The 25,613-nt window shown below is 41.0% G+C and overlaps 1 protein-coding gene across 10 annotated transcripts in view; it reads left to right on the top strand.

Moving 5' to 3' along the window:
* The window catches only part of Apbb2 (amyloid beta precursor protein binding family B member 2), a 331,462-nt gene that overhangs the window by 203,957 nt on the left and 101,892 nt on the right, over window positions 1-25,613 (top strand). For 9 of the 10 annotated variants that reach the window (XM_077110214.1, XM_076865348.2, XM_077110217.1 and 6 more), the window contains one exon: window positions 24,200-24,408. In XM_077110214.1, the coding sequence (XP_076966329.1) occupies window positions 24,200-24,408 (209 nt within the window). The remainder of the gene's footprint in view (window positions 1-24,199; window positions 24,409-25,613) is intronic. The other variant, XM_077110219.1, reaches the window with a different exon arrangement.

Below are 25,613 nucleotides of genomic sequence, written 5' to 3'. Positions count from 1 at the left end.
CTTCGGTGATGGAAGAGCCTCCAGGCCCTCACCCAGAGGCTGTTTATTCTAATTTAAACTTGTGTCTAACATGGTCTCATAGTTCACAAAGATCAGATGTAGTGGATTAGAAGTTACCTGGGTGATAGGAGGATCAGGAGGGAAAAGATGATGGAGCCACACATTTGAAGCACTTGGGCAGTGGGAAGAGAAAGACCTGGAACAAATCTTGAGTGGTCTAAGGCCATGTCGGTAGCAGGGGTGGAGAGAGTGTTTAGTGCCTTATGGTGGCAGTTAATTGGTGGCAGTTAATATTTGGAGTAGCAGCCCGAATCACCAGAAAGATGTAAAACTTTGCTTTGAGTACTATGCTTTGAGTACTTCAGTAAAACAAAAAAATGAGTGAGCAGCAGTGCCCAAGGTTGTTCTGACCCTGCTGGCCTTGTGAGTGGCTTAAAGTCAGTGACCCTGTCCCCTTCACATATGTACTCTCAGATCTGATCTTAGAGTCCAGCCCAAAGTAGTGAGTTGTTGAGTGAAAATCTCAGTTCATGTTAGATCGAAGAGGTTTACTTCTCCAGACAGTCTTCATGGAATCACCAGAAGCGGAAGTGCTTGAGACTAGAGGTATTCACCTGCTGTACACAGCATCCCTTCTTCCTCATCTGTAGATGTGAGAGAAGTAGTTAGACACCTTCAGGTTTGTTCATTTGTTCTTTCCTCTTCCTTCTCCTCATTCTCTTCCTCTTCCTCTCATTTTATAGAACCTAGAATCAGCAGCCTTTTAAAAAATGTGTGCAATTTCCGCACTGATTTTTTTGGACTGTGGAACACACATTTCTCCCATTTGTTGTATGCACCTGCTGTGGCCCTGGGCAAGATCCTAAGGGTGTAGTTTGGTATCAGTTTCTCCCTGTCCTCAAACAATTTTGGGTATAGAATGTATTTCTGAATACATTAGCTATTACTAATACTGAATTGTGTTCCTGTTGTTGAATCACGTGTTCCAAAATGATTTGCATTAGTCCTAATCTGTGGTAGCTATGAATCTGGCTTATTTTGGAATAGGGTGATTGAATGCAGATGTAATCCAGTTAAGTTGTGGTCTTTAGGATACGCCTTAATCCAAAAGACTGGTGTCCTTATTAGAAGAAATTTGGATAGACATACAGATACACACAAACACACACTCTCTCTCTCTCTCTCTCTCTCTCTCTCTCTCTCTCTCACACACACACACACACACACACACACACACACACACACACAAATGCTGTGGAGGAAGATGACCACGTAAAAATGGGGACAGAGATCGGAGTTGGGCTGTGCAAATCAGGAAATGTCCAGGTTATCAGAAGCTCGGTGAGGCGAAGAAGGATACGCCCCTAGAAGCTCTGAAGGGTGCATGATTTTGGACTTCTGGCCTTTAGAAGTGTGGGACAATAGATTGCTGTTGTTTTAAACCACTCTGTTGGTGGTATTTGTCCCAGCAGTCCTAGGAAAAAAACAGAGATAACACATTTCTGTCTGAGTCAGAGCCCTAGCGAAAAGTAGGTGGTCAATCAGTGGGATTAGAGCAGAGTTTAAAGAAGGCACAGGAGTGAGGGCAAGATGAAGAACCTCCAGGGGGTGGGGATGCCTTCCGGGATTGGCAACAGCTAGGAAGGTTCCTGGAGCTCAGGCAGAGCTAGATTGGCACCTGTGGATGTAGGAGAGGGTGGCCTGACTCTAGCCCCTGCCAATCCATGCCAAGGCAGAGAGCAAGCTCTGGAATCTACTCTCACCCTTTCCTCCTCTTTCTTCTTTCAGTCTGATGGCCTGCTGAGCCTCTTGTTGGCCAACCTGCCAGGGGAGCTCAGTGGCATAGGACATAGGTTAGCCTCTCAGGATGCATGACAGGATGGAAAAGGAGAGCAGATCCAGAAGGGGAATTGGAGAATAGCTTACATATTTGGGAGAAGGGGCATGTATTATTCCAATATATGTTTTCCTGTGGCTCTCAACAAATACTTGTGGTTATAGGCTACCTACAGATGTTTCTATTGGAGTCCAACATGTAAGGCCGTGGAATTCATTTAACAAATTCTTTTTAAGCACCTGCAGTACTGCCAGGCCTTAGACATGCCCTGGGGATAAGCAATGAACAAAATTCACTCTGTCCTTGTCCTCACAGATCTCACAGTCTAGTGGGCACCAGCCGCCGTATTAGCCCAGGCTACAATGCCCATGCAACTCTACCTACTTCTCCCAGAACAGTCAGTGTGACTGGACACTACTGGCTCGATACCACCCTTTTCTGTGGGACTGCAAGCTTCAGGAGGGACTGATAGCACCTAGCATGCCTGCCCTGGTCTGTTCCCGAGTGTATTAATAAGCAAATGAGTACTTCATATTTACTGTTAAAGAGTTTTCTAAAAGTTAGTTGGTAACTTAAAACATGTAAAACTGGGCAAACTAAATATATTAGGGATTTTGACATTTTAAAGGATTGTTTGGATTACTCCTTTGCAAAAGCAAGCATATTAAGACAAAATAATCTATAACGTATCCAAGTCTAGAGTTTTATTTGAGGAGATTTGTTTTGTGTTGAAAACACTTTTATTCAGTTTTAGAGACTGAATAAATTAATATTGCCCTTTTGTTTTATCTGATAACTATTCTCATAAACTGACTCATAGGGATGTGCATTGCAGTTAATGCTCAGATCTGAACAATAAAGGATTCATTACACATGGAGGCCCTCCTACCTCTAAATCAATAGTTCAAATCTAGACCAGGAAGTTAGGGGAGTACCTTTACCAGTTTTAAGGATTAAAACAAATTCTCTGCACCTATTGTCAGATTAAGACTCAAAAGATGTCAAAAGAATTGGGTGACTGAATTTCTTTCTCTGCTCTTAAAAATGTTTTCTAGTATTAAATAGGGATATTAAATCTTTGGGGCCTCCAAATACCATTGCCAAAGAGGAACCGGTGCTCCTTTGATGACCATGTAAGGAAAACACTTCTAGGAAAAAACCATTGGAGACTCCGTGAGCAGTTGTGTTTCTAATAGCCTGAGAATGGGGACTTAACCCTGGTCTCACAGAAGGTTTCAATATTTCTGCATAAAGATGTATAATGTATTCCTTAGAGAGCTCATTCCAGTTATTGCATCTTGTATTTGAATAAGTAGAGAATTTCATTTTTATACTTGTCAGTAGTAGAAAATGCCTTCTCAGCTTAAAAACAATGGAGGAAATTACTTGTAAAAAATTAAGGAAATCAAGGATAAGAGAAAGCAGGTTTTAGAAATCAGTGGTCTGTCTCTCAAATTGTGGAGAGAAGTTTAGGAATAAAATTTTTCCTTCCTCCCAGAGTTTAAGTCTCATAAGAAAGATTTGCACCAATGGCCCCCATCATAGGTTTTGCAGGAGAGTTTATCAGGCAGTGGAAATATGCTGAACAATCAGATGTTTTGAGTGTGGCTATAGGGATTATTTAAAAAAAAAAAAAAAAAAAAAAAAAAAAAAAAAAAAACTAGCTCCAGGGTTCCCCCAAGCCGGGAACTTTGAGATGATGAGTTTGTATGAGGAAAATTTCTTTCCCTTTGAGATCTGAACTGTAAATAAATGGCACAGCCAGAAAGGGACTGGTGATTTATGAAACCAAAGAGAATTCTTAGAAGACATAGGGGCAAACGTATATTTACTGTCCAGAAGAAAGGAATCTCTGGTGTTTGGCAAGAGTCAGTTCCTCATTTGTGCTGGACTGGAGGTGACCATTTGCCTGAGATGGAGGGGTTTCTCAGGATGTGGAACTTTTAGTGCTAAAATTGACTGAATCTCAGAAAACCAGGATGGTTTGTTACCCTAGCTGATCTGTCTGCTCATAGCCGGTCATTTAGCTGGGCTCCTGCCCACCATGATGCCCTAGTCATTGTGGAAACACCAGACACTTTCATACATTTAAGTGTCCCTGGAGTGAGAACCACTCTTGAGTCTAGCCCATGGTATTGGGACACTGTGGTCCCATTGACAAGACCATTGCTGAAGTACTGTGGATGCACAAGGCCTTTTCAGTCTGATAGCATTGCAGTTAATTTAAATGCCTTTGGTTTAAAAAAAAAAAAAAAAAAAAAAAAAAGATGGAGGGTGGACAGTTGGTCATGTTAAATGAAAATCTAATGCATGGGGAAAAATGAAGAAATTGATTCAGTTTATAAACTTTTAGTCAAAACTTCATCCATTTGTGGCTCTTATTTAGAGTAATGACTAAATAAGAGCCACAAAAAGATTCTGGTTCTTCCAGAATCTTCAAATTAATTTATAAAGTCATTATAATGCTGTCCAACATTTAGATAATTTGTAAGGGTGGAACAGATAATTGACTTCTGTAGGAGGATGGGCCACCATCCCACTCCCTTATCTCATCTCCTTTGAATCAGGGAATTTGTTCCTAATGAGAGTACATCCTTTAGAAGGGATGAGGCAGAAAAAGGATGTGTGACCTCCGCCTTGCACAGCTTTAAGATAATGTCAGTGTAAGGGCAGGAAATGTTTTGAAAAGTCCTTGACTAATTACAGGGCTGGTGTGTAGAACTTAAGCGTGTGTTATTATGTGTAAAGAATGTAGATGCTAAGCACAATTTTAATGATTATAAAAGCCCGTCCCAGTTTCTACTACTTAAGGGGATTTGAAAGGGATTATATTGGGTAACCTTGGGTTGAAACGTGTTCCCTTTACATTTCAAAATTGGTCCATGTATTCTTTATTTAATCTGATTGATGCTCATTCTTTCCCTTTAAGCATGAGATACAGATGAAGTCATGTTGTCATGACAACAGTTACATGCTGGGAGGAAGGACTCTGAAATGGCCAGTGACTGGGTTTTTAATCATTGATTTAAGTTGATAGCTAAATTAAATAGGGATGTTGAATTTATAATTAAATCTTAATTTGGCTCTATATTGTCACTTGTATTACTGACATGTAATTTTCGAATGTACATTATGACACGTAATTTTATTTGTTTTTTTTTATTTTATTTTTTAAAGAGAGAGTGGGAGAGGGAGAGAGAGAGAATTTTTTTTTTTTAATATTTATTTTTTAGTTCTCAGCGGACACAACGTCTTTGTTTGTATGTGGTGCTGAGGATCGAACCCGGGCTGCAGGCATGCCAGGCGAGCGAGCTACCGCTTGAGCCACATCCCCAGCCCCATGCACGTAATTTTAATACAAATGCATTCAACTCCATCTCATTTGTTCTGTATGTTGTCAGCAACAATAATCTCAAAACCTGTGGGTTCCCCTGTTCAAAACTTTTGATAGCATTTTGTATAATAATTTTGTTGCATGTATAGTAAATTCTAAATTCATGAATGTGGTCTGTAGAGCCCCCGCAAAAAAAAAAAAAAAAAAAAATAGCTTTCCAGTTTCCATCAGACTTTCTCGCTGCTGTTCGTTTTGGACCTGACACACCCAGTCCTCGACTCCAGAGTCTAAGAGCTGAGGGAGATGAGCATCTCGCGTAGAAAAAGTAATCCTTTGTGGAAAATTACCCTGAGAAACTCATCTCTAAAGGGAAGTGGTAGCACAAGGAGAAACAGGTTAATTCTTAAAATGGGTGATTAGGAAAATTTTGTGGAAGAAGTGACCCTTGAAAAGTGAACAGCTTTTAGTTTCACGTAGAGAAGAAGATTTCAGCCCAGAGGAACAACACAGGCAAAGGCTCGGGACGCAGGAATGGATGGTGTGTTGTGAGACCAGAGGGTCTAGTTGGACCCGGGTCAAAAGGGGCTTAAGGGAGTGAGATGGCAAAGGGAGGAGGGGCACCGTGTTGAAGAGGGCATCGAGCACAGCGTGCTGCTGACTACTCCTCCCCAAATGTCTCAGCCTGCCTTTCTAGAAACATGAATTTTCAGTTAATCGGATGGCTCTTGGATGACCATCCACTGTGTGACCAGCGTGTACTCTGTGGAGGAAGCACAAAGATGACAATGCATGGGTCTTGTCCCAGAGGAGTAGAGAGGCCTTCACCAGGCAGTGGAGGGTCCCTCCGTACCAGAGTGTGGGAAAAGTAGTCCACAAGTAACAGAAAACAGGCGAGGGCAGGGAGGGGATTTCTGAGTTCTTGAGTTGTTAATAGCAAGGTCATTCTGATTTTCAAAGTACTTCCCAGTATTGGATACTTAAATTTCATATTAATTGCATCTATCTTGAAAAATTACCAGGTTTATCTAATTTAAGGCATAGTTTCCGAATGAGTTGCAGTAGAGATTTTCATTTTGTTTAGTCTCCTTTCGGGGGTCTGGATATGAATTTCTGAAGAGCTGCATTCTAGAGAGGTTTGGAAATGAGAGCCGTGGAAGGCTGTGAGTACTTCAAAATTGTTGTCAATTCCTCACGAGAATTTTAATATTTGATCCTGAGCCACTTTTATGTCCCTCCAGCCAAGGACCACAGTATGTTTTTCAGGACCTTCCAATTTGAGGCTCAATAAAAATTTTTATCAAAAAGATCCCTCTGGAATCCCAAGGTCATTGGGAAAACTAGCTAGAACAGCACCGTCCACTCCAAATATAACAAGAGGCCAAGTGTGGTGGTACAGGCCTGTAATCCCAGCGGCTCAGGAGGGTGAAGCAGGAGGATCCCAAGTTCAAAGCCAGCCTCAGCAACTTAGTGATGCCCTCAGCAATGTAGTGAGACCCTGTCTCAAAATAAAAAGGGCCAGGAATGTGGCTCAGTGATTAAATGTCCTGAGTTCAATCCCTGGTACCCCTGCCAAAATATAAATATAAATAAAACATGAGTCACATAATATAGTAAATATTGTAATAGCCATATTAAAATAAGTAAAAATAGGATAATTTTATTATTTATAAATTATTATTTATTTTTATTTAACTTAATATGTGGAAATATTATCATTTCAATATATCCTTATAAAATTGATATTTTATATTCTCATTGTCATTCCAAGTTTTCAAATCTAGTGTGTGATTTACTCTGGCAGCACATCTTGGACTGAGTGAGCCACATTTTGTGTGATCAGTAGCCCCATGGGGCATTTAGTGGCTACCATATTGAATAACACAACTGTAGAATTTAAGGCTTTTCAGAACTCTGAATCACTTCAGTGGCTACCCATAGGATGTCTGTATCTTTGATGATTTTATTGTTATGGAAAACGTGTGTGAAAACGTGAGTTTGTTTTGGACCTCGGTTGTAGGCGCGTCATATTCATGCAACATGACTCATGAAAGATTTTCATCACTGGTCCCTGCAAAACCTCTCCCTTATTTTATGCAGTTATTTACTCCCCACTTTCCCCTCCCCACACTCCATTCCCTCCTCAGATAGGCAACCATTCTAATGCATTTAATGTTACCTTTTTGCTCAAACGTATACTTACAGTGTGCATTATTATTTGGGGGAGGTGCTAAATTTACTTAAGGGATACTTTTCCCCATGTACTGCATTTTACAAACCTATCCCTACACTGTGTGTACATCCAATGCACTGTTTTAACTGCTTCATGGTACTTCACAGTGTGATTGTAGGACAATTTATTTTCCCCTTATAGAGTGATTGGCTTCTAGCTTGCCTCAGTTTCCCCAGGAGCACAAATAACCATGCATGTAACATCCTCATACATATCCTATAATGAATGTGGTGTATACTTGATATTGCTGGTTCACAGGATTATATTATTTGTTTGTTTTGGAGTGGGAAAAAGATTTATTTATAGATATATGAGTATAAATTTATGTAGTTTTTTTCAGTGAAAGATGCAGCACTGAAATGGTTGAATCAGATTCTTTTCATGGACAGGTGAATCAAGTTGCAGCTTACTTATTTAGGGGTTGTTTATCAATTTAATTCTCATACATATGTTTCTTAGACCCAGTGGCCATGAAAGAGGTCAAGGTTTCCCAGGGTGATGGTGAAATCTGGGCCTCCAAAAATGTACTCCTGCTTTTTAAAGCAGTTTATAAAGTTTGTTTCTTCAAAGGGAATTAATAAAAAAAAAATTTTGTGTGTGTGTGTTTTCTTTCTCTCAGTTCCTTTCTGTTCCTGGCTGCATGGTTTGGGGACTTCCCACTGTAATATTTTCTAAAGGGAGGGGTAAAAATGCTCTCAGTTCATTCATCAAAGCACATCTGTAACACAGCAAGATGCACAGTTTGTTCCTCTGAGGAAGGAAGCACAAACAGTTATCTAGGACAGAGTTCCCACACAGCCATATACTCTGTCTCCACCGGTGTCTGCCTATTTAATGTACAACAAGGAAGACTTTGATACAGCATCTGATTCATTGGCTTCCAAAGAATGTTCCTCTGTGCCCACTTTTGAGACCTAATGATCTTAATGATTTGTGTGTGATGAGCAGTCATCTCTCAAGTGCCTTTAATTTATAGTAATTTCTTTCCTGCAGAAAGTAAGGGAGAATGTTGGGGAAGACACTTAGAACATACCAGAGTTCAAGAGCAGATAAACCATCTTTTACAGAGAGACATTAACTACCCATAGATCTAGAAAGAAGGAAATAGAACTAAACCCAGGACAAAAACTTGTTATAAATTGGAGTTTTTACAAGTGAAAGGCTAAGATTTTCAGATGAGAAAAACAAAACAAAAAATATCTCCAACTATTTCTATAGTATAATAAATTTGGAATCCTTCCTGGAGACCTGCAGATAAGAAATTGCTAATGCTTCAAGAGCAGTTTTCTTGTAGGAAGATAATTTTAGCACGTTGACTGGAGTTCAAATCCTAGTGGGTTAACTAGAGCATTTGTGGGGGAATAAAAAATAGCAAACAGCAAAATTCTGGACCCTTTTTGGATGGCAGCAAAGCAGGATTCAGATTTAGCAGGCAGACTACTTAGTGACAAATGCCTCTCCTGCTCCTTTTCCCATTTTCTTCCTTCCTTCTATTTCTTCTCTGTTCTCCTTCCCATAGCTCTCATTCACATCGGTGTTATTTAGGCAGCATCTATAATTTTTGAGAATAAAATATGAAAAAGGGGGCCACTCCCAGCTACATTCACTTAACATTCAGAAAATCCACATTGTGTACCTGTGTCATGTTGTAGGACCTCGGTTGATTACATTTATTTTAATAAGGGGCGGGGGAGGGGGGGGTGGAATCTGCTCTTTGCTCTATGGAATTTAAATCTGCTTAATTTGTGATTAATAGCACCCATGTGAGACCTTTTGGAACTTTTTGCTTTGGGGGATTCACAAGTTAAAAACCAAATCGTTCCATATTCTAATCTTTGCAGGAAAGAAGCACCGATTTATTGTTGGAGAGTTTTGAGACTAGTTAGCATAGTTACTTGTTCTTTTCTGAAATTTTGGCTCTATTACCTAATATTATATTATGCTGGAATCTATTTTGAGTAAAAAAAAAAAAAAATGACACTTTCTACACTTGCATCTCTGGCAGATGGAATCTACAAATACTTTTGCCTCTTTTTCACAGAAAGCTCCAGCTTCTTCATTCTCTGTTTTTGAGGCAGGATTTCACTAAGTTGCCCAAGTTGTCCTGGAACACGTGATCCCCCCACCTCCGCCTTGCTGGTTACTGGGATTACAGGTTTGTGCCACGGAGCCTGGCCTCAGTGTCTTTGAGAAACTCAGAGCTCTGCATGTCACTCTGTCATTACTGGAAAAGAAAAACCAAGCTGTTCACAGGTGTGTGACAGCTAATTGGTTTTCCCCAGAAGAATCTTTGCTTCTCTCTTTTGATCTAAAATTGTAGGGGCTGAGAGAAGAAGATAGTAGAGATCAAAGAATTCAAAGCCTTCAACCCAATGAACGATTAGATGTTGCCTGTGTTTAGTGAAATACTGAAGACTAAGGTTTGTGAAAAATTAGGCCCAGCATAGTGTCTGCACCTGCTGTGTTTGACAATGTTTGGAAGTGAGGTTGTGATGTTTAGATTGGTAGGTGGTGGAAAATGAATGAATCATAACTGATAAAGTTATGTTTTAGCAGTATGATATTTTAGAAAGAGAATTAGACATATTGGGAATCAGGAACCTGAGCTGCTTAAACCAGCTTGATCATTTAGATGCCTAGAGGTTTAGAGTTGGAATGTGAGATTGCAAAGTGAAACAGTTAGAAGCTGTTTCTTTCTAGATCCTGGACTGGACTTAGTTTCTTGCTATTAGATGAAAAGTTACAATCATCTATCCATATATAAAATCTAAAATAACAGTGACTTATTACAGTAGGAATGTATTTCCTTTTCACATAGCAGTCTGGCAGTAGCAGTCCACTGATGAATGGCTCTGTTCCACAAAGCCTCAGGAACCAAATTCCCTCTGCCTCACTACTCCACCATCTCTAGGTTATAGCTTTGTCCCTCATGGTCCAGAAGAACATTTCTTTTCCCAGGCAGCAAGAAAATGTGTGCTTGCCACGTTGGTTTGTTGGTTTGTTTGTTGTTGTTTTTGTTTGTTTGTTTTTGTTTTTAGCAAATGCTTGGAAATTTCTATACAGTCTTGAGCTTAGAATATTCCCTGCCTGGACACATCTAGCTGCAAAGGAGGCTGGGAAAATTCGTCTTTGTTCTTGTTGTTTTGTGGTGCTGGGGATCAAACCCAGGCCCTTGTGCATGCCAGGCAAGCACTCTACCAATTGAGCTGTATCCCCAGCCCCAGACATTTCATCTTTATTCTGAGTATCCATATGTGCAATCAGAAGTTTATATCACTATAAAAGAAGAGATTAGATGTGGGTGAGCACCTTACAATGTCCAGTACAGGTACCTTGTTTATGAGACTCCAAACACTAGGCTTCTTGTGGAAAAAAGAAAAAGTACAGAATGGTTTACCCAGTTAACTTTGTTGTTTTAAATAATTGCTCACACGTAGTTTTCTCCTGCATAGCATGATTGCCATTTAGAATAAGATTTAGAAAAGAAAATCACCCAGATGTAAAGTGTAACCTTCATTATTAATTACTGTCTTTCTACTTCCACAGCTGTTTCCCACTTATTAAACTCCTCTTAGACTTGGTGCTGAGGAAAAGGTTTCTTGCTTGCTTGCTTGCTTTCTAATGAACTTCTTTTATTAAACAACGAAGATTTTGTAAATTTTTTGAGCAAGACATTAAATTTTTTTCTCAACCCCATGGCTGTATTCTGCCATTTTATTGGTTGAAATATATCTGTCTTTTACATAAACTGCTACAAATTCTTTTATTTAGGTGGAGAGTAAATATCTCAGAGGTATCAGAAACAGAAATGCTCTCACTCTGATTACTTTAAATGTGTTTTTAAAACTTAATCTCAGAAAAACACTTTTTCCTCTGTATTCCTCCTCTCCATCTGTAGTCTAAAGTCCTGTTTTACATCAAATATTAAGGCTTATCCATTAACCACCCTGGCACCCTGAACAATTTACTGTAGTTCTGCTGATTTCTTCAAAAGGCATTTAACCTTTAAAATGCACTTAGCAAGTAGAATGCTTCCCTTACAGAAATACACTGAGGTTTTTCCACAGTCGGAAGAACAGACTAGTTTTCTAACCTTCATCAAGTTATTTAACATTGCCAGAATCCATTTCTTTACCTATATAATGGGAGTAGTACGTCCTCTATCTCTTTTGCAGAATTTTGTGGGATCAAATGAGATTGTTCTTGTTACAGCACTTTGAAAGTGCTACAACGCTCTAGAAGGACATGCATAGTTCTTACATCAGAAGCATAAAATATGCATTTTAATCTTTGGGAGTGCTGGGGTATAATGTTCCCACACATAGATTTTGATTTTAAAGATACCCTCTTTAGCTTTTTTTTTTTTTTTTTTTTTTTTTTTAGTGTGCCAACAAAAAGCCAACTTGTCATGGAATTGCTGTGCTAGTTCTTGATTCTCAAAACCATTTTGTATTGTATTGCTAAACATAGATGGAAGTCAAGTCCTGGCATGCCACTGTTTAGGATCATAATGACTTTGGCAGCCCCTGGAGTAGCTTCCTTCTTAGGACCACTGCCCTTGTATACCAGCCTGAGGACCACAAATCTAGGAGAAAAACACATTGAAATCCTGCCGAAATAATGGAGAAGAAATTAACTCCATTAAATAGACCTTCAGACCTGTCGACCTTGAAAAAGAGTGGTGCACATAGTAATTCCATCGGTTTAATTGTATGGAGGACAAACAAAGGTTCTTATCATGGTCATATTCTGCCTCCTCTTCAGCTGCTCACTCTAAAATAATAATAAAATGAAGTTGCAAGATGGCGTTGATGGAGAATGTGAGAACTGGACATGTTCTCTGAATGAAGTTGGCAGTTACCTTTGCCTAATTTCCACATAATAGTAGCTCTTCCTTTAATGCTGTGGTTAGGGTTAGATATTGAAATATCCAAACTTGAAACCAAAGAATCGAATGCCTGATTTGTTGCTCTTGGTGCCAAACCTAAATCATCCTGCCCAGTTTGAACAGGGTACATTACTGCCAGATCCTAGGTGAGGGGTAGAGGCCAGCAACTGGCAGAAAACGTAATACAAACGACCTGGTGATTTTCATGTAAATATGTTGTGATCTCTACGGTCTAAAAGGTACCCAAAAATTACTGATTTCAAGACCATGCTCAGCTATACTCATTCTTTCATTTTTATGCTTAGATTTTTGGATTTTGGATGGATGTTAGTTTCAATGTAGTTCCCCCCCCCCCAACACTTCTCAGCAGTAAAATATGAGTATTCACTCACATTTTAAGGTGTTGTGTTTGTTTTGGTGCTGAGGATTGAACTCAGAGGCGCTTCACCACCAAGTTAAGTCCCCAGCCTTTTTCATTTTTATTTTGAGACAGGGTCTCAGTAAGTTGCTTAGGTCCTCACTGAGTTGCTGGGCTTAGCCTTGATGCTGTGATCCTCCTGCCTCAGCCTCCCAAGTCTCTGGGATTACAGGTGTCTGTCCACCGTGGCCCACTTAAGTAAATATTTTTAAGTGTTTCTGTTTGGGGAGGGGGAAGTCAGAGGAGTCTTAGTAGTGGTTGTAATTTATGCTGTGTTGTACATTGTACATACTACAAATGAAAATAGTGTTCACAGGTGATATTTCATATCATTTCAAAATCATAACAGCTGCTTTCAGTCTTTTGTTTGGGGTACTACGGATTCAACTCGGGGGCGCTTAACCACTGAGCCACATCCTCAGCCCATATTATATCTATATCTATAGCCATATCTAACTATCTATCTATCTATCTATATATATATATATATATATTTTTTTTTTTTTTTTTTTTTTTAATTTAGAGACAGAGGCTTTCTTAGTTGCTCAGGTCCCTACTAAATTGCTGAGCCTGGCTTTGAGCTCATGATCCTCCTGCCTCAGCCTTCTGAGATGCTGGGATTTCAGGCGTATGCCACTATACCTAGCTCCTTTCATAATTAATAGGAAAATATACATGTGTTGAATGTGTAGGTATTTAGAATTAGACTTTCTGATGAAATTAAAATGTTCTACAAGCCACATGTAATCCCAGTGGTTTAGGAGGCTGAGGCAGGAGGATTGTGAGTTCACAGCCAGCTTTAGCAATTTAGCAAGGTACTGAGCAGCACAGAGAGACCTTGTCTCTAGATAAAATATTTTCTAAAAGGGCTGGGGATGTGGCTCAGTGGTTAACACCCCTGGGTTCAATCCCTGGTACAAAAAAAAATGATATATATTTTTTTTTTTTGGTAACTCATACTTAACCTTTCTTCTATGTATTCATATATGTATATATGTTTGGATAGGTGAGCAGATACTTGGAATTTTTCCTTTCAGGTACATTTAGCTGTTTACATTTCATACTTTTTAATTTTTAAGTTTGTCCATGAAGTTACCTGGATTGTATTGGTGAGTAAAGTTTTGTTAACAATCTGAGAATAGAAAGACATCACTTCCAGTCTGCCCCCAGCGTCAGATCACTTTCTGTTCACCTTCTCTCCAAGAATGTGAGATAGAGTCAGAGCAATCTCAAAAGAGGAATGTCTTCAGGATAAAGCATGCTCATTTCTGCTGCTTTAAGGACTCAACTACATGACATAAAACGGTCACCTGCTGATTAAAGAGGTGCTATATACAAAACAAGTATGTTCTTACATGATTCATCCTTTGTAGCTGGTGTTATCTAGTTTTCTCGAGCTACGTAAAAATTACGTTTTTAGTTGAACACTTTAGTTGTTATAAATTCTCAAAAATCTCATTTATTTTAAGGAAGAAATGCTTTGTGGTAGATGCCAGTTCAGAAAGTTTATAGGGGCCGAGAGTGTGGCTCCATGGTAGAGAATGTGCCTAGAATGCACAGGTCCTGTATTCTATCCGCAACATCCCCCCCCACAAAAAAGTTTTATATTACAGAATGTTTTTGTCCAAAAACATATTTGAATGAAGCAATTGTTGACTGATAATAATAAACATCATTTACTGAGTGATTACTATGTGCCCAACTTTGTGTTGGGTTCTTTGTTCCCCATCAAACCTATGAGCTATGAGCTCACGGTGTGACAGTGAGCCATTGTGACAGACCATTAGAAATTAAGCCACTTATTTAAGCTAGATTCAAATCTATGCTGTTGATCTGATACCACAGTCCCTGTTCCTGGCATTAACACGGCTCTGAGAAAAGTTAGGTCAAGTAAGCACAGACCATGTCTCCAGTGAGTCTAAACTAGGGAATTTCCTGGTGTTCTTATGCCAAAATGCTTAATAAAAACATATAATATGTTTAGTGTTGAAAGACCCAGATTTAAGGACTATCTGAATACTGAGTTCTTGGAATATTTACTCAGTTTCAACAGAAAAATCCTCAGCTACAAATAACTCCCTATTTCAAGGACACTCAAAAATCTTAATGTTGAATTTTTAAAGGAAAATATGAAGAGAAGTGTTAGGGCATTAACACTCCCCAAACTGTTATAGAGTTTATGACAACTGTTAAAATAATGCTGCCACATGAAAGCTCAATTGAATACAAAGTGAAATTTTTTTAAGGCTATGATAGACGTAACAGGATATAAATTATGTCTTGCAATTGAATATAGCAAGAAATACATGGGCTTTGAGACTGTTTGGGGGGACTTTCATCCCCTCTGGTGGCCAGCAGGTGAGGATCCTGGGAGCTCATGGATTCAGCACATTTGGGGCTCATTCCCTCGTTGCCATGGTCCGAGTTTCTCCCAGCCCCTTTGGTAAAGGATAAATTCTAAGTAGTCTCTGTTTGCTGCTTGGAAGTCTCAGCAAATCTATAATTCACTATCTAGACCTGGAGGCCTGGCTCTGGACTATTTTAGATAGCCCTCCTGGTCCCCTCCTGGTTGAGTCTGTTACCCAGTTTACCTCTTCTAGTCACTGCTGTTTTCACAGCCTCTGGATGATACTTGATGTTGACAGAAGGGCTTACTATCAAAGAATGAATAAGTGGTTAAATAAATGATTGAAGAACATTTCATGTGTTTTATTCTGTAGCCAGTTGTTTGGTGGAGTTTGGAGAATAATGGCTGACTTTTCTGTGACCCAGGTCTCCACTTTGATTCTTAAAAGTATAGTGTTAGGAAACCATTAGCAGATGGGTTTTTTGGTCACTCCCAAAGCTCAGGGGGTGACCCCAGCCTGCCAGGTGACTTAGTTGCTTGAGAACCCCTGCTCTCCACCCTTAGGGCAGCTCCCTGTCCATCATCATCATCATCTCTCACCCACAGCTCGGAAACAAAGCCTGACCCAGGGTGGACAGGAAGTGCTTGCTGGATGCATTCATCCATCTTCCCTCTTCCCACCCTGTGCCCTGCGCTCTGGAGCTGGGCACACACACACGCCCAGGAAGGGAGTGAATGCCATTCTGAGGACCTGCAGGAAATCTTTTGTGCTCTGCAGCACAGACCTTGCTAAATATAGACTCCCAGCTCTCCCATTCCTCCTTCCTCTGCCCTCCTCAGCAGGAGAGGAAATTTCCAGCTCCTGCTAGTTGCTAATTCATCTTTATTTGATCCTGGGTTTCTGAAAGAGAGCCCAGGGAGAAGGTGATTAGAGGTGGGTTTGCTTCTCACACCAGCCCCTGCCAAGATTAGTGGGTCCTACGAGGAAGCCAGGGTGTAGCCAGGCCCTTAGCACTGGCGCCTGAGGTGGCTGGAGCAGGCGGGTCCTGGCTGCTCACAGATGGGCCCCTTGTTCCCACGCCAAGTGTTGCTTTTGGCCCAAGAGGCTCCCAGCACAAGAGAGACTTTGTGGGGCTCTCAGCCTTGCTATTTTTACTCCCTTCCAGTCCCTGCTTCCTATTTCTTCAAAAAAGAACAAAAAATACAAACAAGAAGGACTACAGAGCCATTTTGAAAGGACACCTGTGGCTCTCAGCTTCCACCACTGACCCATTCCCTGCCAGCGTGTGAAAGTGCCTGTGGTGACTTATGGTGGTGACAGGAGATGGGAAACCAAAAGCGGGGAAAGTCCCTTGGTGCAAAAGCTTGTTGGAGGGAAGGAGGAGGAACACGGAGATCAGCCTCTGCAGTGTGTCTGAGGGTGGGATCCGGTCTCCAGGCTTCTAAGGGGAAGGCCTTGTGACCCAGGGGACACTGTCCTGGAGCAGAGTCAGGGAGGGAGGCCCATAAAGGAGGTCCATGTGGAAAGGCCTGCATTGGAAGTGTACTCACCACGACACACCTGGAACTCCAGGGTGGCTTGGAGCCCAAGTCCAGGCCCCGAGATGAAGCTTGGTACCGTCACTTCATAGCTGCTTGACACTTGGTCAGGTCGCCTGCTGGCCTTATAATCTCAGCCTTATAGCATTGTTTTGCTTTATTTCATTTTCACACTTTTTCTAAATTCCTCATGCTGACCATATTGGATTTTTTTCACCTCTGTGAAAAAGTAAAAATTTACCTCCTTGACTTTAAACCTGTTTGTTTTCCACTCAGAAATAGGTTGAGCATAGTGCGTCTTTCATGGAGCAGCCATGATTAATAAACCCTAAGCAACAAAGGGTGCATGATACATACCCGGTTCAGCCTCAGGGTCCTTGTCATTACCCATAGCAGCCCTCTGGATCCAGTCTTGCCCTCTGGCTGGGACTGGTGCGAGCCTTACTGTAAAAATATAAGATGCACTTTACTTTATGGGTGGAGAACTTTTTTCTAATGAAAGCCCCAGCCCCACAGCAGGGTGGGGGTGGGGGGTGGGGGGGACTCAAAAATCATATACTGATGCAAAGCAACTTTATTCATCTGGGGTGGAATGTGTTTGAGAGAAACCTAGGAAGAATTTAGCAAATCTGCTTTAAGATGGAGAACAGAGGACATACACCTTTATTTTTAAAATTATGAAATATTTTCCACTTAGACATTCATTGAGAGAGGAAGACGGGGCATTTGGAAAAAAAAGAGAAGGTGTCTTGTGGTGGCAGAGGCACAGCTGGCCAGAGCGCAAATGGTGTGTGTTTTAGTCAGCTTTTTCACTGCTGTGACTGAAAGACCCGATCAGAAAAATTGTAGAGGAAGAAAAGTTTATTTGAGAGCTCACGGTTTCAGAGGTCTCAGTCCATAGGAGGCTGGCTCCATTCCTCAAGGTTCAAAGTGAGGAAGAACATCATTGCCGCAGTCTCTGGCTGGGCACAAATCACGAGCCTCCACACAGCTTGTAGATTCAAACAGCAATTCTTTATTCCCGAACTCACACCGGCCGTCTACAAACACGCTCTGGGGGAATCCACGTTCTCTGCCCAAATCCACTCCGCATGGGCTTCTGTCTCCCAAAATATACTGTCTGACCCTAAGCACTCAAGAGGAACTCAGCAGCAGGATACACCCTATTCTAAAGGGGGAACACCCTAATCTCCTATTATGCTAAACCGCCCTATTCTAAAGGGGGAACACCCTAATCTCCTATTATGCTAAACCGCCCTATTCTAAAGGGGGAACACCCTAAACACGGATCCTGCCCTGGTCCTTGAGCAAGGTCACCTTTCAGAAGTCCTTCCACTAGACAGCATGGGAGTAAGCTGGCAAGGAATTTGTCATACCTACTTGGCTGATGGCTCCCAGCACATCATGGAAGAGTGTGGAGGAGGAAAGCGGCTCACATGATGATCAGAAAGCAGAGAGAGAGATACTCCACTGGCCAGATACAAAATGTGTACTCCAAAGGCGCACCCCCAGGGACCCACCTCGTCCAGCCACAACCACTCACCTTCAGTCACCACCCAGTTAATCCCATCAGGGGATCAATTCCCTGGTTGGGTTAAGACTCTCATAATCCAATCATTTCTCCTCTGAACCTTTTTGCATTGTGTCACGCATGAGCTTTTGGGGGACACCTCACATCCAAACCATAACAGTGCATGAGGAGGTAGAAGCCCAGCAAGGCAAGTGGGTTAGAGTCTAGAGCTGCCTCTAAATCTGTCCATGCCAGGGAGCTTTCATACCTTCTTCTCCATGGAAAGAATTGCCATTAGATTATCTTCTTTGAGCCTCATTCTTTGAACCATGGTGACCATTTAACCTCTTAGATTCTGTAGCAAGCATTTTCTTTTGGATATATGAAAAAATTCTTGCTCTGACTTTAGTAAGCTGCATATGTCAATATATTTATTGCTGGCTTTGGAGACCTGTAATCTGTAATAAAGGAGAGTGGGTGTTCAGGTAGTGACTAAGCCTGTTACCTGCCACCTTCGTTCTGAGTGCTTCATACACTACCCAGTGAGGCAGGTGCTATTATGATCCTTGTTCTATGGATAAGGTCTGAAGCCTGTAGAGGTCAGGTACTTTTGTTCAAGGTCATTCAAGCAGTGAATGGCTGAGCAAGATAAGAAGGTCCTCTCTGGTATTCCATTTTCAGTCCCCATTATAGGCCATATAGTGCCATCACTAGACTTCTTTCTGATTCTTCTCTCGTTTCTAGACTCACTGGAGCCACCAAGAGTCTTGAATGAGTCCCTTCTTTTTGCTTGGATTATCTTCCTAGGTATTGAAAAATATTCTGCTTTGCCCAGCTTTCTCTTCTGGTGCAGGTCTTTTTAAACAACAGTTGAACCCTTGGGTCTCAAGATTCTACCAGCGTATTTTTTAATTTGTGAAAAACAATATACACTCAGAAATAGCCATAAACACAAACATGCAGTTCAACACATAATTATAGAGGGAGTGTCCACATTACCACCTGCCACGTCAAGAGGTAAAATACTTCTCTTTTTTTGGTACTAGAGAGTGAACCCGGGGTGTTCTACCACCGAGCTACATCCTCAGCCTTTTGTTCCTTTATTTTGAGACAGGGTCTCACTAAGTTGCTGAGGCTGGCCTTGGTCTGGCAAACCTCCTGCCTCAGCCTCCTGAATCTCTGGGATTACAGGCATGCACTAGCACAGCCAGCTATAAAACATTTCTTATACTACAGAAGTCCTGGATATGCTTTCTCTAATTGTAGCCACACTTTCAGGTATCCATTAACCTGTTGTGTGTGTGTGTGTGTGTGTGTGTGTGTGTGTGTGTGTGAGTGATAGCTATATCCTTGTATTTCTTTATAGTTTTCTACTTCTTTTACCATCTATGTCTGTATCCCTAAATATCGTAATCTAGTTCTTGAACTTTATTTGAATGGAAATTTAATGAATGCATTCTCTTTTGGCTTCCTTATTTTCATTAGTAGTGTGTTTGTGGAGTTTATCCATATTCTAGTGTACAGCTGTACTTCATTCATTGCATTCACTCATTTCTTCATTGTGTTGCAATGTATTTACTCATTCTGCCTTAAATGGCTGTCTAGGATGTTTTGAGGCTTTTTTCTGTCTTAATGCTTCTGCTGTGAATATGTTACATACTGCAAACACGTGGGTCCACTAGGATGTGCACTAGGTGTAGAATTGCTAGGTTATAAAGTAGAGATACTGTCAACTTTATAATTAATACTATTCTTTTTTCCAAAGTGATTATATCCAGTTACCCTTCTCCTGGGAATGTATACCAGTTCCCGTTGTTTTACATGCCTATCAGCAATTGGTATTATAACACTTTTTAGTTTACATCAAGCTGGTGGATATCTATTGTGTTATAAATTCAGGAGCTTTTTTAAATACTTCTGAGGCTTTCTATAGATTTCACCAGTAAACTCTTATAAATCTTTCCTTGAGCAACCCCATAGTTGGCCTGAGTTCTAGTTCTGCAGATGGGGAACTGAGATGGGATCCTGCAGTGTGCTTTGTGCTGATACTGATTCTAACTTCTCAAGATTACTGTGGCACAAAGATTCACCCAAAGTGAGAAAACATGTTCTCTAATATGGAGGTCTCCCAGGATATTCCCACTGGAAACTAAGAATACCACATTGTGACTTCAAAACCCTCAGCAAATTGGTCAACAACAGGTGCATGACAGACACTCAGTTTACGCAGCCTGCTGAAAATCAGGAGTGCAGTGAGACCGTCCAGCACCATTGCCTTTCCATGCTGAGCTTCTTGCACGGTCTTCAGCACAGCTTCACTCAGTAAGGAGAGCTGAGAGGGACTGACGCTTTCTCTCCTAGCCACCTGTTGTTTCAGATATGCCTGGTTGGTTGGTCTGCACACCCTCCCTCCTGCCTTTTCCCTGGTGGTAACTGTCCCAGGACAGCTGTCTAAAGCTGCTTCATGATATTTGGAACAACTTTAGGGCAGAAGCAGCTTCTTGATATTCCAGAGTCTGAGCTCCACAGGACTCTTGCTCTAACTATGGTGTCGAAGTTCATTTTATAAAAGCAGAAATTTTGAAGAACAACTGATTTGATTTTCATGGAAAATCATACCTACAGGGCAAATATGTAACAGAGAAAAATGTTGCTGTTGTGGTTGGAAAGTTCTAGAAGGGCCAGGAATTCTACCTGCCTGCTCAACTAATTTCCTCCCCTCATTTTCTACTAATTGAAAACTATTGGGCCATTAATAAAGTCCAGAGCACTTATCTAAATGTATACATAGCTTTATGTAGGAAACATCACGAGACTGTGCAGATTAAACAAGATAAAATGCAAGGGGCTTGAGAGGCCTCAGAAGGGATAGTGCCTACTTTCCTTGTGGAACCTGTCAGTACAAAAAAGGTACACAATCCCACTCAAGACCCCTTGGCCTCCAGCCCAGAACTCTGGTTTATCATGTTATACTGTGTCTGTTGGTGTCTGCAGGGGATTGTTTGCAGGACCCCTCACAGATCCCAAACTCAAGTGCCTTTTATAAAATGGCATAGTATTTACATCATAAACCATGTGTATCCTCCCTTATACTTTAAATCATCTCTGGACTTATAATGCCTAATATAATGTAAATGTAGGTAGATAGTTGTTATGCTGTGTTGTCTAGAGAATAAAAACAAGAAAAAAGTCCATACATGTTCAGTTCAGATATCGATTTTTTTTGTTGTTGTTGTTATCATTACTTTTTTAATTCTGTTGATTCTCTTGGTTTAATCCATGGATGTGGATAAGGTGGACCAGCTGCATTTCTGTTTTATCCAGGAGGACATTGTTAGCAGTGCTGGGGGTCATGGAGTTGCTCTGTTTTATGAAATTGCATAGAACAGGGCTGGGGATGTGGCTCAAACGGTAGCGCGCTCGCCTGGCGTGCGTGTAGCCCGGGTTCAATCCTCAGCACCACATACAAACAAAGATGTTGTGTCCGCCGAAAACTGAGAAATAAATATTGAAATTCTCTCTCTCTCTCTCTCTCTCTCTCTCTCTCTCTCTCTCTCTCAAAAAAAAAGAAAAAGAAAGAAAAAAGAAATTGCATAGAACAGATTGCTTTAGGCTACCTCTTCTGCTAAGTGCCAAGTTCATTGGAAGATCTAATTCATTCACTCATTTCTCCCTCCTTCCTTTTTTATTCTTTTCTGTCTCCTTCTTTCCATCTATCCATCCATCCATCCATCCATCCATCCATCCACCATTTATTACTGAATTGCTGCCATACTGTATGTTGGATAGACAACGATTAGTGAGACAGGCATATTGTCCGCCTGCCCTTGCGCCCTCTGTGTCAATGTGCAATAACGAGGGGATTCTGTAGGTGATGCTGGGACTGTTAATGTTGTAAATATGCAACAAAATAAGCCTCCTTTTAAATTTGTTCCAGCAAACTCTCAGCATAAACTTGGACTATAAATCAGGTAAAAGTAGGGTAGTTTTGGTTCAGATCAAAACAGCCCAATTCCTGCCACTCAGCACACAGTCATGCTACAGCCCTGGCTCCTTCCACCCCCAGTTACCTCCTCAGGCAGCCAAACTCAGAATCCAATGCTTTTGATCTGGGCCCAGGGTCTGACATGACTTCTTGTGCTGATACTGTGTGTAGCTATTCCTCATACTCGCTAATGCCCCTGCAGTAAAGACACCTAGGATAAATGTGGAAATTCAGGCCCTTAGACCTCATAAACCCATAGAAATGGTCACTGGCAGTCTCTGTTATACCCCTTCTGCTTTGCCCCAGAGCTCCTCTGAGTCACTAAATTGGGACAAGGAATCACTTGCAAGAGTTTTCTCCAATTTAATCCCTAAAGGTGTATTTTACCATGTATTTTACCTTTCCTGTCCCAGTTAAGAGACTGAAAACAAAGTAACAATCAAAATGACCCCATTACCCCCTAAAGGAGGGACAAGAAAAAGGAATATATAAACACATTTGGCTCAAGTGGTTTCTACAAAATGTGGTTAAGTTGAAATTATGAAATCATGCTTAATTTTTCTCTCAGGAAGGGGGAAATTTGCATCATAATTTGACACTGGTGGCAGTTTTGCCTCTGGCAGATTTAAATGAAAAAAAAAAAAAAAATTCTGGAATGCCAGACAGCTGCATGAATGCACATCTGTGCCCAGAGTCTTAATCAGCCTCTTTGTTGGGTTTCTCCTTTTCTTCTTGTGGTTGCAACAGCCTCAGTCAAGCCTGCCCACATGGGGTGCAGTGACGTTCATCCAGATCAAAGCCTACATGTTTGTTCTGATTTAAAGCTCTATAACGTGCCCTGGCCTCTTTTATGTGGCCACAGAGGAAAGGCCCTAACCCTTCTAGTGTTGCTTGGGTGGAGAACTCAAGTTTGTTTTCCTGCCTGCATTGATGGAGCTGCGTGGGATTCGTTCATGACCCCGCCATCTCTGTGAATTTCTGATCCTACTTCCTCTCCTCTTTAGTTTTTGTATCCATTTCATGTTTAACTCTGGCTAAGAATAAGGGTGCTTGGTTTGGTGTGGTGCTGGAGATTGAATCCAGAGGTGCTTTACCACTGATCGACATCCCCGGTCCCTTTTATTTTTCGTTTTGAGGCAGGGTCTCACCAAGTTGCCAAGGCTGGCCTCAACTTGTGATCCTCCCGCCTCAGTGTCCTGAGTGGCTAGGATTACAGGTGTGTGCCACCATGGCTGGCTCCAAGACTGAGACTTTTTTAAAGCAAATAATTATTCTGGAAACTGACATCATATTAATATGAAGCAAGTAGCTGAAACACATTTGGCTCAAGTGAATGTATGTTATTTGCATCCACAGTGCTTAAAAAAAAAAACTATTATTATTTTTTTTTATTTGAATGCCTTTGGACTTTGTCAATGCTCACCCATTTGCCACAGTCCCCACAGTTCCTTCTTGTCTCTCACACCTGTCCTCCTCCAGGTGTTTACATTACTGGCCTGTTTTTAAAGCCAGTCTGGTTCTTTGCTGAATTCTAAGGCCTTTCTAGTTCACTCTCCCGGGAATGTTCTCTGAACAATTTAGAATTCTAGAGTATTAAAAAGGACATTGCTACTTTGTGGGTGTTTACAGTTGAATGGGAGGGGTTGTTAAAGTGCATGAAAGATATAAAGACAATACTCATGTATTGAAAATGATTATAGAAAAATAGATTTATGCTCGTAGCTGAGAATGATATGTGGTCCCAGCCAGTAATTAACAGAAGGATCCTATAGATTTGGTGTGTAGCCATGTGAATTTTGCTTGGGTAGCTGATCCTGGTTCATGGTGCTTTAGCTTGGTCACAGGGTTCTTAGAGCTATAGTAGGATCTAATATTTGAGAATATATTGAGAATATGTCAATATTCTCAAATGCCAACCTGCTTTTCCAGCTCTTTCCTTGTTTCTTCCCTATCACCCCTTTTACCACACTTTATATCCACAGGATGGTTTTGGTGGTTCTCATTTGGACTGTGGACACATCTGCCTGTACAGTTCGCCTGGCTCTTGGTACTGACATTGGAAGGCTCTTTTCCTCTTTTAATAAAGCCCTTTCTTTTTTTCCATTTCCCAGCAGATATCTGGAGTGATCAGTCATTTCAGACAGATCCGGATTTGCCGCCTGGCTGGAAAAGAATCAATGACATCGCTGGGACCTATTACTGGCACATCCCAACAGGAACAACTCAGTGGGAACGGCCTGTCTCCATCCCCGCAGATATCCAGGGTTCTAGGAAAGGGTCACTTAGCTCTGTAACGCCATCTCCCACCCCAGAGAATGAGGTAAAATGGAAGTGTCTTTTTACCGCCTTAGTAGAGTGGATGTAAACTTATGGTTTCTCTTTAGACTAGTGGTTTCCACCCCCAACAGGTCACCGAGGTAAGCCTTTTGATTATCATGCATGTTGCATTTGAAATCTCAGGAATGCTTCCTCTTAGTAAATAGTGTTAATATCCATCTTTTGAGGGTGTTTTCATTTTTAATGGCTTTTGGTCTCTTGAAACACCCTTCCAGTACAGAAAGCAAGAGGGGCTGATTAATGAGGAGTGGTTAAGATTCCCTAGGGCCCATGGAGGCAGTAATTTACTCTGCAGGTACCATTGCATGGTGCTGCCTCGATAAAATATTTACACGCAGAAGAACATCTCTTGGCCAGGCATGTGATAATTACCGTGCATCTTATTAGCCTTGGGTTCCTTTCCTAGCATGGTAAGGATGTCTGCAAGAATAACCCTTGAGAGCCCTTAAATGTTTAATTTCTATTTTGAAAAGGATCTGTTTATTTAGCAGAAGTGACATAATTTTAGAAATAATTAGCAGCATAAATTTTTTCCTATCCCTGAGGACGAAATCTGGATGTTTAAACAAAGAATCGAGGCATTAAAAATTCCATTGTGATATTTATTAATGTGAAGTTCCTGCAGTGAACCTTTGCAAATCCTGATAACAGAACATTCAAGAGAATTATAACTGGGAAAGGTCACAATGAAGGGATGATTTTGTTTTCTTTTTTTTTTGAGAAAAGTGGTTTGATCCATGATACCCGGCCTTTCTCCCTCTTTTGTTCTTCAAACAAGCCCATTATCTTTCACTTTGAGGACACTTCATCTCTTACCTGCGGAGCTTTTCTTTCATTTTCAACTGTTATCACTTTTCCTGTCTTTGAAAACAGTATCTTATTCCTGTTGATTATTTACTTCTTGTTCTGGGAGGCAATAAGGCCGATACAAGGCTTCAGCATCTCACTTGCCTAGCCTGGACCCCAGTTCTTCATCTCTAAAGTGATAGGGTGGAGTGAGCTGGACCCTGACTGGTCAACGAGGTTGGTTGGTTCTTTGTCCTGATCTTCAGGTACATGCTTCAGTCCAATGAACCACAAAAGATTCTTTTTTTTTTCTTATCACTAGATTATTATTATTTTGACAGCTTTTTATTGCAGCATGACATTTCCATTCCCTGAACATTTTCCGTTTAGTGATATATTCAG

Source organism: Callospermophilus lateralis, chromosome 8 (genome assembly GCF_048772815.1).
Source record: "Callospermophilus lateralis isolate mCalLat2 chromosome 8, mCalLat2.hap1, whole genome shotgun sequence".
NCBI lineage: Eukaryota > Metazoa > Chordata > Mammalia > Rodentia > Sciuridae > Callospermophilus > Callospermophilus lateralis.
Note: the sequence above shows the minus strand (reverse complement) of the source record. Positions and strands in the feature narration are given on the sequence as shown.